Below are 20,808 nucleotides of genomic sequence, written 5' to 3' on the forward strand. Positions count from 1 at the left end.
AGTTTGTAAAAACAAAAATTTCATGTGGTCAGCTTCCAAAAATGGAGGAAAATTTAGTTTGATGGCATTATTTAATGATATAAGTTTTATTTAATAAAAATTGTCTACCACCTCCCCCCCCCAAAAAAATGATGGTACTGTAGTAGCCATGTTTAATTCTGCAGGAAGAAAATGTCTCGGCATCTTTATATACAAAAATTTCATATCAAAGTTTTTTAAAGTGTTTTCCTTTTTGTTTGTTTGTTTTATTTATTTATTTTTTTATTAGTTGGAGGCTAATCACTTCACAACATTTCAGTGGGTTTTGTCATACATTGATATGAATCAGCCATAGAGTTACACGTATTCCCCATCCCGATCCCCCCTCCCACCTCCCTCTCCACCCGATTCCTCTGGGTCTTCCCAGTGCACCAGGCCCGAGCACTTGTCTCATGCATCCCACCTGGGCTGGTGATCTGTTTCACCATAGATAATATACATGCTGTTCTTTCAAAACATCCCACCCTCACCTTCTCCCACAGAGTTCAAAAGTCTGTTCTGTACTTCTGTGTCTCTTTTTCTGTTTTGCATTTCATGTGTCATGCATTAAAATATATTAGTACAATGGATTAGTGTATCAGTGACTGGTTCCTTAAGAAATAAATGCACACACACACACACCCAGAGAGAGAGAGAGAGAGAAAGAGAGAGAAATAGATACACATAATTACATGAATTACCACCAAAAAAATGGTATTAATTTCAGCAGAGCCTTTTCTCTATTCATCATTCTCAGTTGGATTTTTAAATAGTTTATCAATAGAGTTCAAATTATAATAATACAGAAGAAGCATAAAATGTCACACATTTGTAAAATGCCCACAATTTTTTTTTGCATGTTTGCACTATCTGCTTTGTGAATTCTTAAGTGACTCAAACCATAGAACCTATTCAGAAGTTCAAATTTATTCCCAAAAATAAAAGTGGAAGAACAGAAGAGAGTGGTGCTGGAAAGATATAGAAGAATTTTGATGATCCCACTAGGTAATTAACACAATAAGTAATGCTTTCTTTGAATGATCTCCCAATTCCCCCACAGAGCCAAAATCAAAGTCTTTTCATCTTTGATTACACCTCCATTTCTAAGGACCTTTTCTTTACACATCACTGAAAAGTCCTTCATTTCTCATTAATGCTTTAAGTATAAAGCTAGTCCTGGTGATGATATAATTTTTCCCAAGTCTAAATTAGGTTTCATACAGAGCATTACAAAGTCAAAAGGCAGAACTCCTGCTGTTCTGCTGTTTTACTTAGTGTTTATATGAATGAAGAAACACGGAGTTTCAGAAGTTTGCTTTTTCTTTTATTTTCCTTTTTAAAATCAGATATTTGTAGTTGACTTAGAATTCTTTAGCCAGAAAATAGTAGAAATGCTCAGTTTTAGACTTTTATGCTTGCCCAGATTTCAAAAGGATACTTAGAGTTTATGTACTAGAGGCCAATTGTATACGTAGGCAAGGAAAGAGTCATCTAAATTTAAGTATCTTTGTATATTTGCATTTTCTGAAGTTCTATCAAACTCAAATTCCTGGTGCTATTGAAATCCAACTTTTATTGATTTCTTCTCTTCTTAGGACTTCAATTAATCAGAATTATTTCACTCTACAGACATTGCAGATACTAAACTTGGCCACTGGAATATTCACCAAAATTTTGCATTACTTTTTTTACTATCTGCACTTTAAAATGTTGGCTACTCATTAGCAAGCATATACTAAATATCTGTTTGGAACAAGCATTACATTAGCACAATTGAGGATACAAAATTTTCTCCCTCAAGAAAATTCTAATCAACTATGAAGAGAATATGCTTTACACACACACACACAATCTGTATATATACATATACACATACACATACATACATATAGAACATTTTTAGTATTTTTGTAATATTGTTCAATTTCTACTTTAATTGCCCATCCAATATTATGGGAAAATAATATCATATGAGTAAATTCTTGTTGTTGATCAGTCACTCAGTCATGTCTGACTCTTTGCAACCTCATGAACTGCAGCATGCCAGGCCTCTCTGTCCTTCACCATCTCCTGGAGCTTGCTCAAACTCATGTCTTGGTACAGATAGTCATTTCTATTTCAAAACTAGTTAACTGAGGATTTATTCCCATTGCTTTCTGGGGCATAGTTAATTCCCAAGACTTATTTAGCCTTCCTTGGAGCATTGCATGATGAGAGGAAGGGAGAAGGGTATTTGGACCTCATCACTGGCAAAGAACTTTAGTTCTTTGATGAAAATGAAAGAGGAGAGTGAAAAAGTTGGCTTAAAACTCAACATTCAGAAAACTAAGATCATGGTATCTGGTCCCATCACTTCATGGCAAATAGATGGGGAAACAGTGGCAGACTTTTTTTTTTTTTTTTTTTTTTTGAGCTCCAAAATCACTCCAGATAGTGACTATAGCCATGATATTAAAAGATGCTTGCTCCTTGGAAGAAAAGCTATGACCAATCTAGACAGCATATGAAAAAGCAGAGATATCACTTTACCACCAAAGGTCTGTCTGGTCAAAGCTATGGTTTTTCCAATAGTCATGTATGGATGTGAGAGATGAACTATAAAGAAAGCTGAGTACTGAAGAATTGATGCTTTTGAACTGTGATATTGGAGAATACTCTTGAGAGATCATTGGACTGCAAGGAGATCCAACCAGTCAATCTTAAAGGAAATCAGTCCTGAATATTCATTAGAAGGACTGATGCTGAAGCTGAAACTCCAGTACTTTGGCTACCTGATGTGAAGAACTGACTCATTTGGAAAGACCCTGATGCTGGGAAAGACTGAAGGCAGGAGGAGAAGGGGACAACAGGATGAGATGATTGGATGGCATCACTGACTCGATGGACATCAGTTTGGGTAAGCTCCGGGAGTTGTTGATGGACAGGGAAGCCTGGCGTGCTGCAGTCCATGGGGTTGCAAAGAGTTGGACACAACCGAGCAGCTGAACTGAACTGATTGGCATTTGTCCATATCACATGCAGACATGATGCTCATTCTCCAGTTTGGTCTCCAGCAGGAGCATCCCTCTATTCAATGAGATGTCAGTCTCGTTGTCATTCTCCAGTCCATTTCTTTTTGGACTAATGTAATGATTCTTCCAAACAGATGTTTAACCTATGCTTGTTGATGAATAGCCAATTTATTCAAACTTAGAAGCCACTCTTGATATTTCCCTGTACCTGTTTGTTATATGAGATTTTTATGGTCTCTCTTATGTAACTTTAGAACTATGGGAGCCTTATAGTCATATCCATTTAGCATACCTAAGTGTGAACTCTTGTTTTTATCTCAAAGCTGCTTTTCCTGATTCTTCCACATCTCAGTGAATGACACTACCATCAGCTCAGCTGGCCAGGGAAAGATCTGAAAGATCTAAAATTCTCTGAAAATATAAGTTATTGTAGCTACTGTGGAAAACAATATGGAGGTTCCTCAGAAAACTAAAAACAGAATTACCATATGATCCAGCAATCCCACTCCTGGGTATGTACTCAGACAAAACTATCATTCAAAAAAAAAAATAGATGCACCCCTATGTTCATAGCAGCACTAGTCACAATAACAAAGACATGGAAGCAATGTAAATGTCCATGACATCACTTACATGTGGAATCTAAAATAGGACACAAAAGAACTTATGTAACAGAAATAGAATCACAGACATGGAGAATAGACTGGTTTGCCAAGGGTGAGAGGGGGTGGGGAATGGGTGGAGTAGGAGGTCGAGGTTAGCAGATGTGAGCTTTTATATAGACAGTGGATAAACAACAAAGTCCTACTGCATGGCACAGGGAACTATATTCAATATTCTATAATAAATCATAATGGAAAAGAATATTTAAAACAGTGTATGTATACATGTATATCTATCTGAATCACTTTGCTATACAGCAGAGATTAACACAACATTGTAAATCAGCTGTACTTCAGCTGAAAAAGAAGATAAAAGTCTTCCACAATCACACAAGCACGTCTTTTCCTCCCTGCTTCTCATCATCCCCCACTCTTCAGTTACTGCCCTGATCTGAGCATCCCCAACCTGTCACCGGCTCTGTAGCTATAACCTCCTTACTGTTTCCTTCTTCATCTTGATTTTTCTTCATTTTCCACACAGAAAGTAAAGAGGTAATAGTTTCTCAACGCCTTCCCACCACACTAAGAATAAAATCTAAGCTCTATATTATGGCCTTCACGGTCCACATGGGTTTGTTCTCTGCTGTTTCCCAAAATCACCTTGGTCTACCTCCCATCACATCACATCCCACTGCACTTTGGCCAGTTTATTTTTCCTTCAGCTATACTATTACATCGAGAATATTTATACCTCCCTTTTGAACAGGCTGTTTTCTTTTCCTAAAATGTTCTTCCCTTCTTCATTCACCTGGCTGATTTGTGAATACTATCAGGTAACTTCCCCATAAAAGGTTTTCATGATCATGCCATCTAGATGCATCCGCCCTTCTCCTATGTCCTCTATTCTCCCTTATTCCAGCCTGTTTGAACCACAAAACTAAGTCCATTTTTGAACCCCTACATTGAGAGAACTGTTCTCAATACTTAGCAACAGAGTAGTCATTCAAAAGATCTGTTGAATTAGATACCAAAAGTGCTGAGACATAAAAATTTACATCCAGTTAACTTTTGCCTTGAAAGCAGTATTTCTAGGATAGATTCAAGGTTTGTTATTATTTTTCAGTCACTAAGTCATGTCTGATTTTTGAGACCACATGGACTGCAACACATCAGTCTCCTCTGTCCTCCATTTCCTCCCAGAGTTTGCTCAAACTCATGTCCATTGGGCCAGTGATGCCATCCAGCCATCTCATCCTCTGTTGCCTCCTTTTCCTCTTGCCTCCAATCTTTCCCAGAATCAGGGTCTTTTCCAAGGAGTTGGCCCTTCACATCAGGTAGCCAAAGTATTGGAGCTTCAGCATCAGTCCTTACAATGAATATTCAGGGTTGATTTCCTTTAGGATGGACTGCTTGGGTCTCCTTGCTGTCCAAGGGACTCTCAAGAGTCTTTTTCAGCACCCCACAATTTGAAAGTATCAGTTCTTCAGCACTTGGTCTTTTTTATGGTCCAAATTTCACATCCGTACATGGCTACTAGGGAAACTATAGCTTTGACTATGTGGACCATTGTTGGCAAAGTGATGTCTCTGCTTTAAATACACTGTCTAGATTTGTCACAACTTTACTTCCAAGGAGCAAGTGTCTTTTAATTTCATGGCTGAAGCCACCATCCACAATGATTTTGGAGTCCAAGAAAATAAAATCTGCTACTGCTTCCACTATTTCCCCTTCTGTCTGCCATGAAGTGATGAGACCAGATGCCATGATCTTAGTTTCTTGAATGTTGAGTTTCAAGCCAGCTTTTTCACCCTCCTCTTTCATCCCATCAAGAGGTTCTTTAGTTCTTCTTCACTTTCTGCCATTAGAGTGGTATCATCTGCACATCTGAGGTTATTGATATTTCTCCCACAACCTTCATTCCAGCTTTTGATTCATTCAGTCTGGAATTTTTCTTGATGTACTCTGCATGTAAGTTAAATAAGCAGGGTGATAATAAATACACATCCTTGTCTTCTGTGTGTTCTTGCCACCTCTTCTTGATCTCTTCTACTTCTTCTAGGTCCTTACCATTTCTCTCCTCTATCATGCTTATCCTAGCATGAAATGTTCCCATGATATTTCCAATTTTCTTACCTATGCTATTGTTTTATTCTATTTCTTTGCATTGTTCATTTAAGAAGGCCTTCTTATCACTCCTTGTTATTCTCTGGCACTCTGCATTTACTTGGGTATATCTTATATGATAGATTATGACCTCCATGTTGTAAAATTCAGGCTTATATTGAAGAAATTAGGGAAAACCACTAAGCTGTTCAGGTATGATCTAAGTCACATCCCTTATGATGATACAGTACAGGTGATGAATAGATTCAAGGGGTTAGATCTGGTAGACAGAGTGCATGAAGAACTATGGATGGAGGTTAGTAACTTCACGTATCCCTCTGAAAATCCCTGAGCTTTAACTTGGTTTAATAACCCAAACCTTTGGAATCCTTCTGGAATCCTCTCTTTCTTGCTCCTCATCATGGGTTTTAAATCAAGTCCTGATAATCTTATAACCTAAACACTTTGCCAAACAGGACATTTCTCTTCTCCATTTCCTGGTCTAAATCACCACTACATCTAGTCCCAAGCTTCTTAATCATCCACTTGATTAGTGGGAGCCTTATCTCTGGTCTTGCCCTCCTCAATCAACTCTTCAGCCAGCAGGACTTTTCAAAAAATTTTAATAGTCTCCCCTCATCATGGCTTTGGGGATAAAGGCAAAGTTCTCTAACATCATTCCTACTGTCTTATACAATTTACTTATCACCTACCTCCCTACCACCCTTATCTCACTCACTCACTTGCAAAAGAGCCTCTTCTTAACTCTTCTGAGATTACTCGCCCCCTCTTCCGGGTCTTTCTTCAGTTTAGTTCAATTCAGTCACTCAGTTGTGTCCGACTCTTTGCGACCCCATGAATCGCAGCCTGCCAGGCCTCCATGTTCATCACCAACTCCTGGAGTTTACTCAAACTCATGTCCATTGAGTTGGTGATGCCATCCAACCATCTCATCCTCTTCCGTCCCCTTCTTCTCCCACCTTCAATCTTTCCCAGCATCAGGATCTCATCAAATGAGTCAGTTCTTCGCATCAGGTGGCCAAAGTATTGGAGCTTCAGCTTCAACATCAGTCCTTCCAATGAACACCCAGGACTGATCTCCTTTAGGATGGACTGGTTGGATCTCCTTGTAGTCGGAGGTAATCTGAAGAGTCTTCTTCAACACCACAGCTCAAAAGCGTCAGTTCTTCAGTGCTCAGCTTTCTTTATAGTCCAACTCTCACATCATACATGACCACTGGAAAAGCCATAGCCTTGACTAGATGGACCTTTGTTGGCAAAGTAATGTCTCTGCTTTTTAATATGCTGTTTTGGTTGGTCATAGTTTTTCTTCCGAGGAGTAAGTGTCTTTTAATTTCATGGCTGCAGTCACCATCTACAGTGATTTTGGAGCCCCCAAAAATAAAGTCTTTCACTGTGTCCACGGTTTCCCCATCTATTTGACATGAAGTGATGGGACCGGATGCCATGATCTTAGTTTTATGAATGTTTAATTTTAAGCCAACTTTTTCGCTGTCCTCTTGCACTTTCATCAAGAGGTTCTTTAGTTCTTCTTCACTTTCTGCCATAAGGGTGGTGTCATCCGCATATCTGAGGTTATTGATATTTCTCCCGGCAATCTTGATGCCAGCTTGTGCTTCATCCAGGCAGCGTTTCTCATTTGCCACCCAAGTGTGACTCTCCCTAGTCTACTCCTACTTTTCCTTTGGGGACTAACCTAAATATTCCTCCTGAAAAGCCGTTTACCTGCCAACACCCTGAACTAGACCAATTCCTCCTGTTACAGCTTCTAGTCATGTGGAAATTCCCTCCAAAGTATTCCTCATAAATTATTGTAATTCTGCACTGAATATCTATTTTTAATACTTACTTATCTCTTCATTTGTCCACATTATAGTTGCAGCATGCAGATCTTCCTTGCATCATGAGGGATCTTTTGTTTCTATGTACAGACTTTATTTGTGGCATGTGGGCTTAGTTGCTCAGGGACACGTGATATCTTAGTCCCTTGCAGCCATGAAATTAAAAGATGCTTGCTCCTTGGAAGAAAAGCTGTGACTAACCTAGATGGCATCTTAAAAAGCAGAGACATTACTTTGCTGACAAAGCTTCATCTAGTCAAAGCTATGGTTTTTCCAGTAGTCATGTATGGATGTGAGAGTTGGACCATAAAGAAAGTTGAGTGCTGAAGAATTGATGTTTTTGAACTGGTGGTGTTGGAGAAGACTCTTGAGAGTCCCTTGAACAGCAAGGAGATCTAAGCAGTCCATCCTAAAGGAAATCAGTCCTGAATATTCACTGGAAAAACCAATGGCTGGATGGCATCACCAACTCAATGGGCATGAGTTTGAGCAAGCTCTGGGAGTTGGTGGTGGACAAGGAAGCCTGGTGTGCTGCAGTCCATGGAGTCACAAAGAGTCAGACGTGACTGACCAACTGAATTGAACTGAACTGAAACAGATATCAAACCTATGTCCCCTGCATTGCAAGGCAAATTCTTAACCACTGGACCACCAGAGAAGTCCCTGGAAATTTTTTCAGGACAGACTAAAAAGCACATTTCTGAAAGGAGAGCCCAGGTCTTACTTTTTTGCCCCAAATATCCCTGGTGCCTGACACAGAGTCTAATACAGAACAGACTCTCAATAAATTTCTATTTAAGTAACAAACTTCCAAACTTGGACATGAAAGAGACTCCTATCTCCAAAGTTCCAAAAAGACCAAGTGTGTCTGTGTCTACATGTGTGTACACATGTGCACATTCCCACCATAGAAAATGTCAGATTATTAAAACCATTGACAACAAGTGAATGTTGAAATTATCCTCCCACTGCAAGAAGTCTAGACGATCCTGGAAGACACAGATTTCCATTTCCATCTCCTAAAGTGAGATGATGTGTGTTTACCTCCAGTTTCTATCTGTAACTTGGAAATCTCTTTTCTCCCCCTGTCCTAGGTAGTCCTTGAAGGATAACTTGAAAACTAGAGGAGTGTCTGTTCTGTCTATTTAGAAACATTTATTCACATAGCATCCTTGAGTAGTAGATTCTCCAGAGCCATCATGATGTCAAATAGAAGATCCCATGATCTCCCTAAGCACACGTGTAGATATCTGTCTAGGCACCCTAATGGTTGGATCAGAAAATATGGACACTGGCCTTACACAGAACCACTCTGAGGCAAGCTGCCCACCCTTAGTCACGGTGCAGGATTGGGAGTCAGGAGTGGGGAAAAAAAGCTTCAGAGACTTGTTTGGATCATCTGTGTTCCCTCCCTTTTGCCTTCACTGCACCTGCTGCCACCTTAAGATGCGGAGAAAGTTGTCCTGTCATTAAAAGAGCCTGTGTCTTCTTTAAATTATATCTCCTGGAGCTGCGTGAACCACCTGTTAGGTGAAGTGGAGACTCTAAACAGCACTTGTCATTATCACTCAGTATATAACAAAGGCTCAATGAATGTAGGTATGATTAATATGTTTACTTAATTGAATATGACCCCCCAAGAAGCAATAGACATTTAGTAACTTCTCAGAGGTCTCAAAGCTGCTTTACTTGATAATTTGATATTCACATGGAGAATTAAGACTAGTTTTACTGTGCAGTTGTAACTTGAACAATACGGTTTTGAACTGCATAGGTCCTCTTATACAGAGATTTTCTTCAATACTTACTACCTGATCCACAATTGGTTGAATCCATGGATGTGGAACCAGAACCTTGGAAATGAAGGCCAACTGTAAAGTTATACACAGAATTTTGACTTCCCAGAGAGTCAGAGCTCTTAATCCCTACATTTTCAGAAGTCAACTATATTTCACAGGCACTCCTCCAAACTACATTAAAATAGAAAAATGCTATTTTTATTACTTCATTGCATAATCATCTTAATTATTCTATAATCCTTTAAAGCACTGTTCATATGCATGTCATATACATATGTCAAGTATCTGACAAATAGTCAAAAGGGGTTTTTTCTACAATGGAGTTGCTTCTGTTTGAAATTAATACATTTCCAAGGAAAGATATCTTGTGTTGTATTAATCCATGAATCAAAAGAATAAATTAGACAGAGCTGGGTAAATGCTAAAGAGATTGCAAGTGACAATTATCACTGGTATTTGCAATGGTAAGAATAAAACTTTATTCCTGTGCACAAATATCTCTTTACTGGGAATGTACCTGTGAATTCGACATACCAAATGCCAAAATATTTTAGAGAAACACAACATAATACAAAATCAGAAATGAATTTTTAATGCAAAATCATTTATAGCATGCTTGGCTTTTCTGCTACTTTATTTTCTTTATCTGAAGGAAATTAGTAGGCTAAGAAGGGAGGGATCTCATAGCGAATGGCTCTTCAAAAAGAGAATCTTGTCACTTGAAATGAAAGAACTAACACTTAATGGCCTGGCCACAGAGAGAAGTTCTCCCTGGAAATATGACTTTCATAAGTAAATACATCTGAGAGCTAGCCTGCTGTGAATGTTCCAGCTTCAAATATGTATTAGAGACCTAAATATTGAAACGTGTTTCTTGCAATGCAAAATACATCAATACAACTAGTTACTAAACCATATAGTTGACACACTATGTGATTAAGTTAGTTCTACATTGCATTTGTAAACTCGCTGAATAGAGATGAGCTAAGAGAGTACCTGAGAAGTAAAATATAACTGCAATTGATGCAACTTTTCTTGAGGTTCCACTTAATAGAAAATGTGTGTCTTTTAAAAAAAACAAGTAATTAGAATTATAAAGAGTGAAAGGAAGCCATGATTATACTGAGAAGCATCATTTAGAGAGCATCGTACATAAATACTTAAATTAGAACACCAGAAAAGCTCAGAATTAATGAGTTAAGGGTTTACTTTAAGAAGTTAGAAAAAATATTCAGAATAATTGCAAAGAAATTAGGAAGAAGATAACAAAGATGGGAACAGCTATTAACTATAACTATACAGAAAACAATGATGCAGAAGAAAATATGAAAAACCACAATTGTTTCTTTGAAAAGGAAAATGAAATAGACAAATACCTGATAAGTTTAAGAAAAGAGAAAAAATGTGTAAAGGATAAAGGATATTAAGGAGGAAAGTGAGAAATAAATACATATCCAGAAAAATTAAAAGAATGATAGGTAGTAACACTATAATATAAACTAATATTTTTTAGTAATATGAAAGTATATGAAATAGGAAAATATATATTTCTATTGCTTAGTATGCCACAAATATTTTCTCATTTACTTCATCTCTTCATTTTCCTTATTGTTTCAGTTGTGTCTTTTGTGGAATAATGTTATAAATTTCATGCAGTAAAATTTAGAAAGTCTATTTATTTCTTGGTTAGTGCTTTCTCTGCCTATTTATTTCTTCTTGGGTCATTTTGTGTTTTATATATATATATCATATAATTTACATAGCTATATAATATCTAATATATGTGTATATAAAACACAAAATGACTATATACACTATTTTATAAAACAGTAGTTTGTGAAATAATACATATAGTTGAGCCTGAAAATGTGAAACCCATGGATAAGGAGGGCCAACTGTCAGCACTGAACCATGCTATTTTGTGCATAAAAGGGACTTGAGTGTCTGCAGATTTGGGTATCTGTAGGAGCTCCTAAAACCAATTCCCCATGTATATTGAAGGACAACTGTAATAAATATAGAATTGATCATGTGTCTTATTTAATGAGGATTTTTAAGAGAAAAGGGCTGTGGACATATATTTAATGAGGATTTTTAAGAGAAAGGGCTGTGGACATGCATGGAATCATTGTACACAACTGTACATGCTATGTACAATGTTGTGTATGTTGTATACAATGAACCATTATATACAATGGTACATATCATATACATGTACAATTATGAGATAAGTCACACTTTTATGGCAAGACCAGAGAAATTTAAACAAAACTTTGCCCTTTGGCCTCCTCACCCCATACTGCACATTGTATATCTGCTTTATTCATCAATCAGACCTCCCCCACAGTCTGGAAGACTTGCTCAACCATAAAGAGCAACACTGTTTTAACATCAATGACAAAACTCTTTAAAAGGTCCATTCCTTCTTGATCGTGCATGGGGTCATATGACACACCATGATGGCGCTAGATCTGATTATGTAGCTGTCAATAACACATCATTTGACATACAGACTTCTGCCTCAAAAATATTTATACAACTGTGCCTTGACTTCTAACAGGTGGAAGTGCTCTCAGAGTTTTCTGAGATTTCTGGGTTATAATCTTCAAAACTGCTTAAAAATAAAACTTTCCACTTCTTTCTTAGATGGACTTAATAATTTTTTGTCACTATGATGATCCATTGCATATAATGATACATGTTGTATACAATGTGTATGTTGCATACAATGAGCCATTGTACGCAATTGTGGATTGTATACAGCAGTACATGCTGGTCCCCACAATGAGCACCTGGCCAGGTGAGTGAGGACAGAGCCAGGCAGAGTTTTGCCAGGTGTCCCTGCTACAGTAGAACTTCTCAGTGGCCTAACTGTAACCTGGGAACATTTTAAATGGTGGGTATAACCCAAGATAAATCTTGTATTCTATATAACTGACACTTTTTTATAATCTCAGAAGAAACAGACTTAGTTAATTGTATAGGGGGTGGAGGTTACAAACAGGGGACCAGGGAATGGATGATAGAGGGAAAAGTTATTTCCAGCTGCAGTAATTCTAACCAATGAGGTTGTGACTAGTGGTTCTTGGGAGAAACCTCACTTTATTGGGGTTACCCGCCAATTAAACATTTACTTTAGATATCTAAACAAAATGATGTATATTAGTGCTCACTACTGAAGGTGGAAGAGCTTTCACCTTCATTCAGTCACACCATTTCTGACAGTGCTGGCCTGATTTCCCTGCTTCATAGATACCTCTGAGGAGAGAAATGTCTGTATGCCCTTTCAGCTCAGTCGCTCAGTCGTGTCCGACTCTTTGCGACCCATGGACTGCAGCACGCCAGGCCTCCCTGCCCATCACCAACTCCCAGAGTCTACTCAAACTCATGTCCATTGAGTGAGTGATGCCATCCAACCATCTTATCCTCTGTTGTCCCCTTCTACACCTGCCTTCAATCTTTCCCAGCATCAGGGTCTTCTCCAATGAGCCAGTTCTTTGCATCAAGTCACCAAAGTATTGGAGTTTCAGTTTCAACATCAGTCCTTCCAATGAATATTCAGGACTGATCTCTTTTAGGATGGACTGGTCGGATCTCCTTGCAGTCCAAGGGACCCTCAAGAGTCTTCTCCAACACCACAGTTCAAAAGCATCAATTCTTTGCTGCTAAGCATTCTTGGGCTTTCCTGGTGGCTCAGCTGGTCAAGAATCAGCTTGTAATGCAGAAGAACTGGGTTTGATCCCTGGGCTGGAAAAACCCCCTGGAAAAGGAACAGCTACCCACCCCAGTATTCTGGCTTGAAGAATTCCATGGACTATATAGTCCATGAGGTCACAAAAAGTAGGACAGGACTGAGTGACTTTCACAAGCTTTCTTTATGGTTCAATTCTCATGTCCATACTTGACAACTGGAACAACCATAGCTTTGACTATATGGACTTTGTCACAGCTTTTCTTCCAAGGAGCAAGCGTCTTTTAATTTCATGCCTGCAGTCACTGTCTACAGTGATTTTGGAGCCCAAGAAAAGAAAGTCTGTTGCTGTTTCCATTGTTTCCCCATCTATTTACCATGAAGTGATGGGACTGGATGCCATGATCTTCATTTTTTGAATGCTGAGTTTTAAGCCAGCTTTTTCACTTTCCTCTTTCACTTTCATCAAGAGGCTCTTTAGTTCCAGCTTGTGCTTCATCCAGCCCAACATTTTCATGATGTACTCTGCATATCAGTTAAATAAGCAGGGTGACAATATACAGCCTTGATGTACTCCTTTCCCAATTTGGAACCAGTCCATTGTTTCATGTCAAGTTCTAACTGTTGCTTCCTGACTGGCACACAGATTTCTCAGGAAACAGGTCAGGTGGTCTATGCTCCCATCTCTTTAAGAATTTTCCACGTTTCTTGAGATCCACACAGGCAAAGGATTTGGCATAGTCAATAAAGCCGAAGCAGATGTTTTTCTGGAATTCTCTTGCTTTTTGTATGATCCAGTGGATATTACCAATTTGATCTCTGATTCCTTTGCCTTTTCGAAATCCATCTTTAACATCTGGAAGTTCATGGTTTGCATACTGTTGAAGCCTTGCTTGGAGAATTTTGAGCATTACATTGCTAGCACATGAGATGAGTGCAATTGTGTGGTAGTTTGAGCCTTCTTTGGCATTGCCCTTCTTTGGGATTGGAATGAAAACTGACCTTTTCCAGTCCTATGGCCACTGCTGAGTTTTCCAAATTTGCTGGCATATTGAGTGCAGCACTTTCACAGCATCATCTTTTAGGACTTGAAATAGCTTAGCTGGAGTTTCATCACCTCCACTAGCTTTGCTCATAGTGATGCTTCCTAAGGCCCACTTGACTTCTCACTCCAGGATGTCTGGCCCTAGGTGAGCAATCACACCATCGTGGCTGTCTGGGTCATTAAGATCTTTTTTGTATGGTTCTTCTGTGTATTCTTGCCACCTCTTAATATCTTCTGCTTCTGTTAGGACTGTTTCTGTCCTTTATTGTGCCCATCTTTGCATGAAATGTTCCTTTGGTATCTCCAATTTTCTTGAAGAGATCTCTACTCTTTCCCATTCAACTGTATTCCTCTTTTTCTTTGCATTGATCACTGAGGAAAGCTTTATCTCTCCTTGCTATTCTTTGGAACTCTTCCCATTTCTCCTTTGTCTTTCAATTCTCTTCTTTTCTCATCTGTTTGTAAAGACTCCTCAGACAATCGTTTTGTCTTTTTGCATTTTTATTCCCTTGGGGATGGTTTTGATCACCGCCTCCTCTACAATGTCACAAACCTCCGTCCACAGTTCTTCAGGTACTCTGTCTATCAGATCTAATCCCTTGAGTCTATTTGTCACTTCCACTGAATAATCATAAGGGATTTGATTTAGGTCATACTTGAAATGTCTGACTTCCCTGGTAGCTCAGTTGATGAAGAATTCACCTCCAGTACAGGAGACCCTGGTTTGATTCCTGGGTCAGAAAGACCCCCCAAAGAAGGGATAGGCTACCCACTCCAGTATTCTTGGGCTTCTGTGGTGGCTCAGCTCATAAAGAAACCACCTGCAATGCAGGAGACATGGGTTTGATCGTTGGGTTATAAAGATCCCCTGGAGAAAGGAACAGCTACCCACTCCAGTATTCTGGCCTGGAAAGTTCCATGGATTGTAGAGTCCAGTGGGTTGCAAAGAATCGGACACAATTGAGCAACTCTCACGTTCAGTTTGAATGGTCTAGTGATTTTCCCTAAATTCTTCCACTTAAGTCTGAATTTTGCAATAAGGAGTTCATGATGTGAGCCACAGTCAGCTCCCAGTCTTGTTTTTGCTGACTATATGGAGCTTCTCCATCTTCAGCTGCAAATAATACAATCAATTTGATTTCAGTATTGAACATCTGGTGATGTCCATGTGTAGAGTTGCCTCTTGTGTTGTTGGAAGAGTGTGTTTGCTAGGACCAGTACGTTCTCTTGGCAAAACTCTGCTAGTCTTTGCCCTGCTTCATTTTGTACTTCAAAACCAAGCTTGCCTGTTACTCCAGGCATTTCTTGACTTTCTATTTTTGCATTCCAGTCCCCTATGACGAAAAGGACATCTTTTTTGGATATTAGTCCTAGAAGGTCGTGTAGGCCATCATAAACTTTAGCATCTTTGGGATTAGTGGTTGGGGCATAGACTTGTATTACTGTGGTATTGTATGATTTGCCTTGGAAATGAACAGTACCATTCTGCCATTTTTGAGATTGCACCCAAGTATTGTACTTTGGACTCTTTTGTTAACTATGAGGGCTACTCCATTTTTTCTAAAGGATTCTTGCCCAAAGTAGTAAATATAATGGTCATCTGAATTAAATTCACCCATTCCAGTCCATTTCAGTTTCACTGATGCCTAAAATGTTGATATTCACTCTTGCCATCTCCTTTTTGACCACTTCCAATTTACCTTGATTCATGGACATAACATTCCAGGTTCATATGCAGTACTGTTCTTTATAGCATCAGACTTTACTTCCATCACCAGTCACATCCACAACTGGGCATTGTTTTTGCTTTGACTCCATCTCTTCTTTCTGGAGCTATTTCACCACTCTTCTCCAGTAACATATTGGGCACCTACTGAGCTGGGGAGTTCATCTTTCAGTGTCATATCTTTTTGCATTTCCACACTGTTCATGGGGTTCTTAAGGCAAGAATACTGAAGTGGTTTGCCATTCCCTTCTCCAGTGGACCACGTTTTGTCAGAACTCTCCACCATGACCCGTCTGTCTTGAGTGGCCCTGCATGGCATGGTTCATAGCTTCACTGGGTTAGACAAGGCTGTGATCCATGTGATCAGTTTGGTTAATTTTCTGTTCTTGTCCTTTTCATTCTGTCTGCCCTCTGATGGATTAGAGGCCTGTGGAAGCTTCCTGATGGGACAGTCTGACTGTGGGGGGAACTGGGTCTTCTTCTGATGGGCAGGGCCATGCTCGGTAAATCTTGAATCTGATTTTCTGTTGGGTGGAGCTGTGTTCCCTTCCTGTTGCTTGGCCTGAGGCCAAACTATGATAGGGGTAATGGCAGTAATGGCGGCCTCCTTCAAAAGGACTTATGCCCTCACTGTTGTATTCAGTGCCCCTGACAGCACAGCAGGCTACTGTGATCCCACGCCTCTGCAGGAGACTCCTGGACACTCACAGGCAAGTCTGGCTCAGTGTTTTATGCGGTCACTGCTCCTTTCTCCTGGGTCCTGGTGCACACAAGGCTTTGTCTGTGCCCTCCAAGAATCTGTTTCCCCAGTCCTGTGGAAGTTCCGTAATTAAATTCCACTGGCCTCCAAAGCCAAATACCCTGGGGGTTCTCAGTCCCCTTGCAGGATGGCCAGGTTGGGAAATCCATTGTGGGTCCTAGCACTTCCTTAACAGTGTGAGAATTTCTTTGGTGTAATTGTTCTTCAGTTTGTGGGTCACCTGCCCAGCGGCTCTGTGGTGGGGCCAATGGCGACCTCCTCCAAGAAGGCTTATGCTGCGTGTTCCAGGTCTGCTGCAGCCAGAGCCCCTGTCCCCACGGCAGGCCACTGCTGCCCCGTGCCTCTGCAGGAGACACTCACACACTCAAAGGCAGGTCTGTCTCAGTCTCTGTGGGGTTTCTGAATCCTGGTGCATACAAGGTTATGTTTGAACCCTCTGAACATCTCTGGCAGGTATGGGTTTGACTTTAAATGCGATTTCACCCCTCCTACTGTCTTGTTGGAGCTTCTCCTTTGCCTTTGGACCTGGGGTATCTTTTTTGGTGGGATCCAATGTAATCAATCCGTGATAAATTGTCCCTTCATGAACTTTTAGTTTGCAGTATCTACATGGACTGAAACAAAAGTGTATTTTCTGTTTATTCTATCATTTATCCCTTATCCTCATCCTATTCTTTGTATCTGGTAAAGGGCGGAATTTAACCATGACAGCTTGATTTCATCACCTCCTGTATCCATTGTCTTTCAGCAGTATCAGCCAATGAGAGGCACTGTTGAGAGTTTGGAAGGTTTGAGGAAGGTAGAAGCTTTAGTATTTGTCTCCCTCTCTGCTTCAGGTGGCACAGTTGGCAACACCTTGCCTTTTCATAACTCCAGCTTTCACCAAACAGGTCAGTCCTGCTCCCATCTACCAGCAGGAAAACACCTGTCCCCAGATCCCAGTCACCCACTGCTTCACTTTGAGCCCTCACTCTAGGGATTATGATAGCCTCCTCCTGCAGCACGTCCCTGGACTGACTCAGCATACTTTATTCTCTTCTCTGCTCCTCCATCACCTACACAACCAAGTCTTTTCACTCTATTCCTCTTATTGCAAACACTTAGAGACATTTCCTTTATTTCTGGTTGAATATCAACTAACAATTCCATTTGGGGGTTTAAAGAGAATTCATGAATATGAATTTTAAAAACCTGGAGAAGCCTTTTTCTTGTTTAGAATACAAACAGGTGGGACTCAAACATTGTGAACCCTGAAAGGACATGAGTCCTATCTTCCAGATCTTCTCTACTTCTTTCTTATGTATGTTTCCTAATGACATTTGAAGAAAGAAGCATGATTCAACAGCGTGGAGCAGCCAGGCTGTAGTTCAATCTGCTATCTTGGGAATATTTCCTCTTTTTTCCAGGAAAAACTAGACGAAGTAATGGATTTCAGCTGAGACCCATGAAGAGCATGTAAGTGGCACATACTCTGAACTGAACAGGAAGAAAACCAGGTCTGAGTGCTCACAGTGTCACCTAATCTAAAACATATTGTCCTGGCTGTTATGTGATCATAAGGACAATTCTTCCCTCCTATGCTCTAAACACAAAATAATAAGACCTCATATGTGTAAGCAGAGACTGGAATCCTGAAGACACATGGACTGAATGTGTGGTTCTTCCCATTGCTCAGTCCAGGCCAAGGTGAGTAGGGCATGCCTACAGGCCAAGAAAAATCACAGCATAGGAGGGCACGGTCTAGTCAGCAGTCAAATCCATTCCACAAACAGCTACTTACTTCTTAGTGGGCAAAGGAAGATGCCAATCACTATTTTCTGAAGGCCAACTCGGGGACTTCAGATAATAAATATAACCAAATATGCTCTTTAAAGTTAAAAGAATGAGAAAAATTTGATTATTATGTTTATTACAAGATATTGAATATACTTCTGTGTGTTATACATTAGGTCCTTGTTATTTAACTGTTTTATATACAGTAGTATAGTATATATCTGTTAATCCCAACCTCCTAATTTATCCCTTCCTCAACTTTGTACTTTGGTAACCATAAATTTGTCTTCTGTATCTCTATGTCTGTTTCTGTTTTGTAAATAAGTTCATTTAAATAATTTCTCTAGATTTGACATAGAAGTGATAACATATGGCATTTGTCTTTCTCCACTTGATTTATTTCACTTAGGATGATAATCTCTAAATACATCTGTTATTGCAAATGGCATTATTTCTTTTTTCTTGGCTGAGTAATATTATATATTACATTATATATATATGTACATACAAACATATATATGTGTGTACATACACATAGGTACATATGCATATATATATGCACATCAACCAACCACAACAAGGTGAATGAGACTCCTGTATGGTTTCTAGGGGAGAACTAAGTGAATAGATGCCTCTTCTGATGACACAGCAGAGATTAATGGAGAAAACAACCATTGCAGCAGCACTTCACAATTTTGTATTCCATTTTCTCACATTTTCAGCACATCTGGCTCATCTAAAAGGGAATTGTTGGATGCGACCACATAAAAGAGCTCTACACTGGAAATCCAGACAATAGAAGGCCCAGAAGTGAAGGTCATGGGTATCCCACCATTGTCATTATAATCCGCTAGGCTCACTGACAGGTCAGCTTTGCTTCTTCATTTATTAGTTTGTCATTCAAGATGTCAGTGAATTATTAGAAGATTGCATCCCTTCCCAACAAGGATGATGAGGCTATTTTTGTTTCTCTGACTATTGAGAACTGAAATTAGATGCAAATTTGTGACAACTGAGCTTTTTTTTTAGCATCTCCAGCAGCAAATTGTGAAATGGTTGTGATAAAAGTGTATGTATTCATTCTGAGTCATGACATCAGGTTGCTGCTTTAGGGGGTAAATATGTGATCTCGCCAAATACAGTTTTGCAGCTCATTTTAATAAACTTTACACCAAGTGCACTGGTTTTCAAAAATAGGAGTGTGTGTCCTACATACACATTAAGACTGTACTTCCATTGTCAGCATCTAAGTTTTTTGTTACTTATTATCTTCCCCACATCATAAGCAATTACATAGTAGGGTAAAGAGTAGTTCTTTCCTATGGTAGTGACTCTCCCTTTGAGTTAGATTGCAAGCTCAGTTTAAATGAATGAAAAAAACCAAAATGTGAGCTTACTGAGAGGAACAATATATTTCCACTGCTTTTTAGCAAATCATAAACAATGTCAGAATTAAGAAAGCATTATTGGGCTGAAAATAATTGTAAATGATGGCAAATTGGTGTTTTCAGTGCTTTTTGTTGTCTAACATCTTCATTGCTCAAAGAGAGAAACTGGGTCATTTCCACAAACAAATGCTATGAACTTTTAAAACAAATGCCATCACACTGTTTGCAAATGATCAAAGTCAAAAAGAACATTGTCATGCGAGGGACATGAAGGCTACTAGGGAACTTAAAAGGCATTCAGTCCCTCTGCTGTCCTCTGTTAGTGTTTTTACACTCTCAGCGACATAAAGGAAAGCTTAGGGCCTGGGGTGAAACAAGAAAACATGCAGGTTGTGATAACAAGGTGAAAAGGCCAAGACTGCACTGTCACAGAGAACCTCACATGGCTTAATTTCAATTTAAAGGGTTACTTGAATGCTTGGCCTGATGGAAATTTAATGATATGCTATGGTTCATCTGCACTTGTCAGCTGGCCCCAAGCTGCGATAATCAACTTTTCAATGTCAGACTCATTTACTCCTCGAAGAATCCTAAAATAGCCATTCTCTCCCCAGGACTTTCCCCAGGAATTGGCAGCAATCTGTAGAAAAACCAAAAAAAAAAAAAAAGAGAGAGAGAGAGAGAAATACTGAGTACCATGCTTGGATATTTTTAATCCAGTCTGTAATGTTATAAGGGATTCCTGTGTCACTTAATATGACACTATGACTTATTATAGACTGTGATTATTAAGAACCTGCATATTTTCTAAATAAGAACAAAACAATTATGTTAGTCATTAATTACATTCATAGGCATGTACCCTCATGTTCAATAAGCAGAATTGGTGAATCCCCCAGAGTACAACATATGCATGAGGGTTTGAAATGCCACATTCGAAGATGACACAAAACTGCACTCACAGAGGGTCTGCTACGTGACTGGTCCATGATGAAAAAAATATCCTGTGTTCAGGGAGTTTACAATCTAA

The 20,808-nt window shown here is 39.3% G+C and overlaps 1 protein-coding gene across 4 annotated transcripts in view; it reads right to left on the bottom strand.

Annotated features, from left to right (window-relative positions):
• Nucleotides 1-19,527: 19,527 nt before the first annotated feature.
• The window catches only part of TINAG (tubulointerstitial nephritis antigen), a 95,636-nt gene continuing 94,355 nt past the window's right edge, over nucleotides 19,528-20,808 (bottom strand). For all 4 annotated transcript variants that reach the window (XM_043907059.1, XM_043907061.1, XM_043907060.1 and 1 more), the window contains one exon: nucleotides 19,528-20,418. In XM_043907059.1, coding sequence (XP_043762994.1) covers nucleotides 20,284-20,418 — 135 coding nt within the window. In that variant the 3' untranslated portion in view covers nucleotides 19,528-20,283. The remainder of the gene's footprint in view (nucleotides 20,419-20,808) is intronic.

This window comes from Cervus elaphus, chromosome 7 (assembly GCF_910594005.1).
Source record: "Cervus elaphus chromosome 7, mCerEla1.1, whole genome shotgun sequence".
NCBI classification, from domain to species: domain Eukaryota; kingdom Metazoa; phylum Chordata; class Mammalia; order Artiodactyla; family Cervidae; genus Cervus; species Cervus elaphus.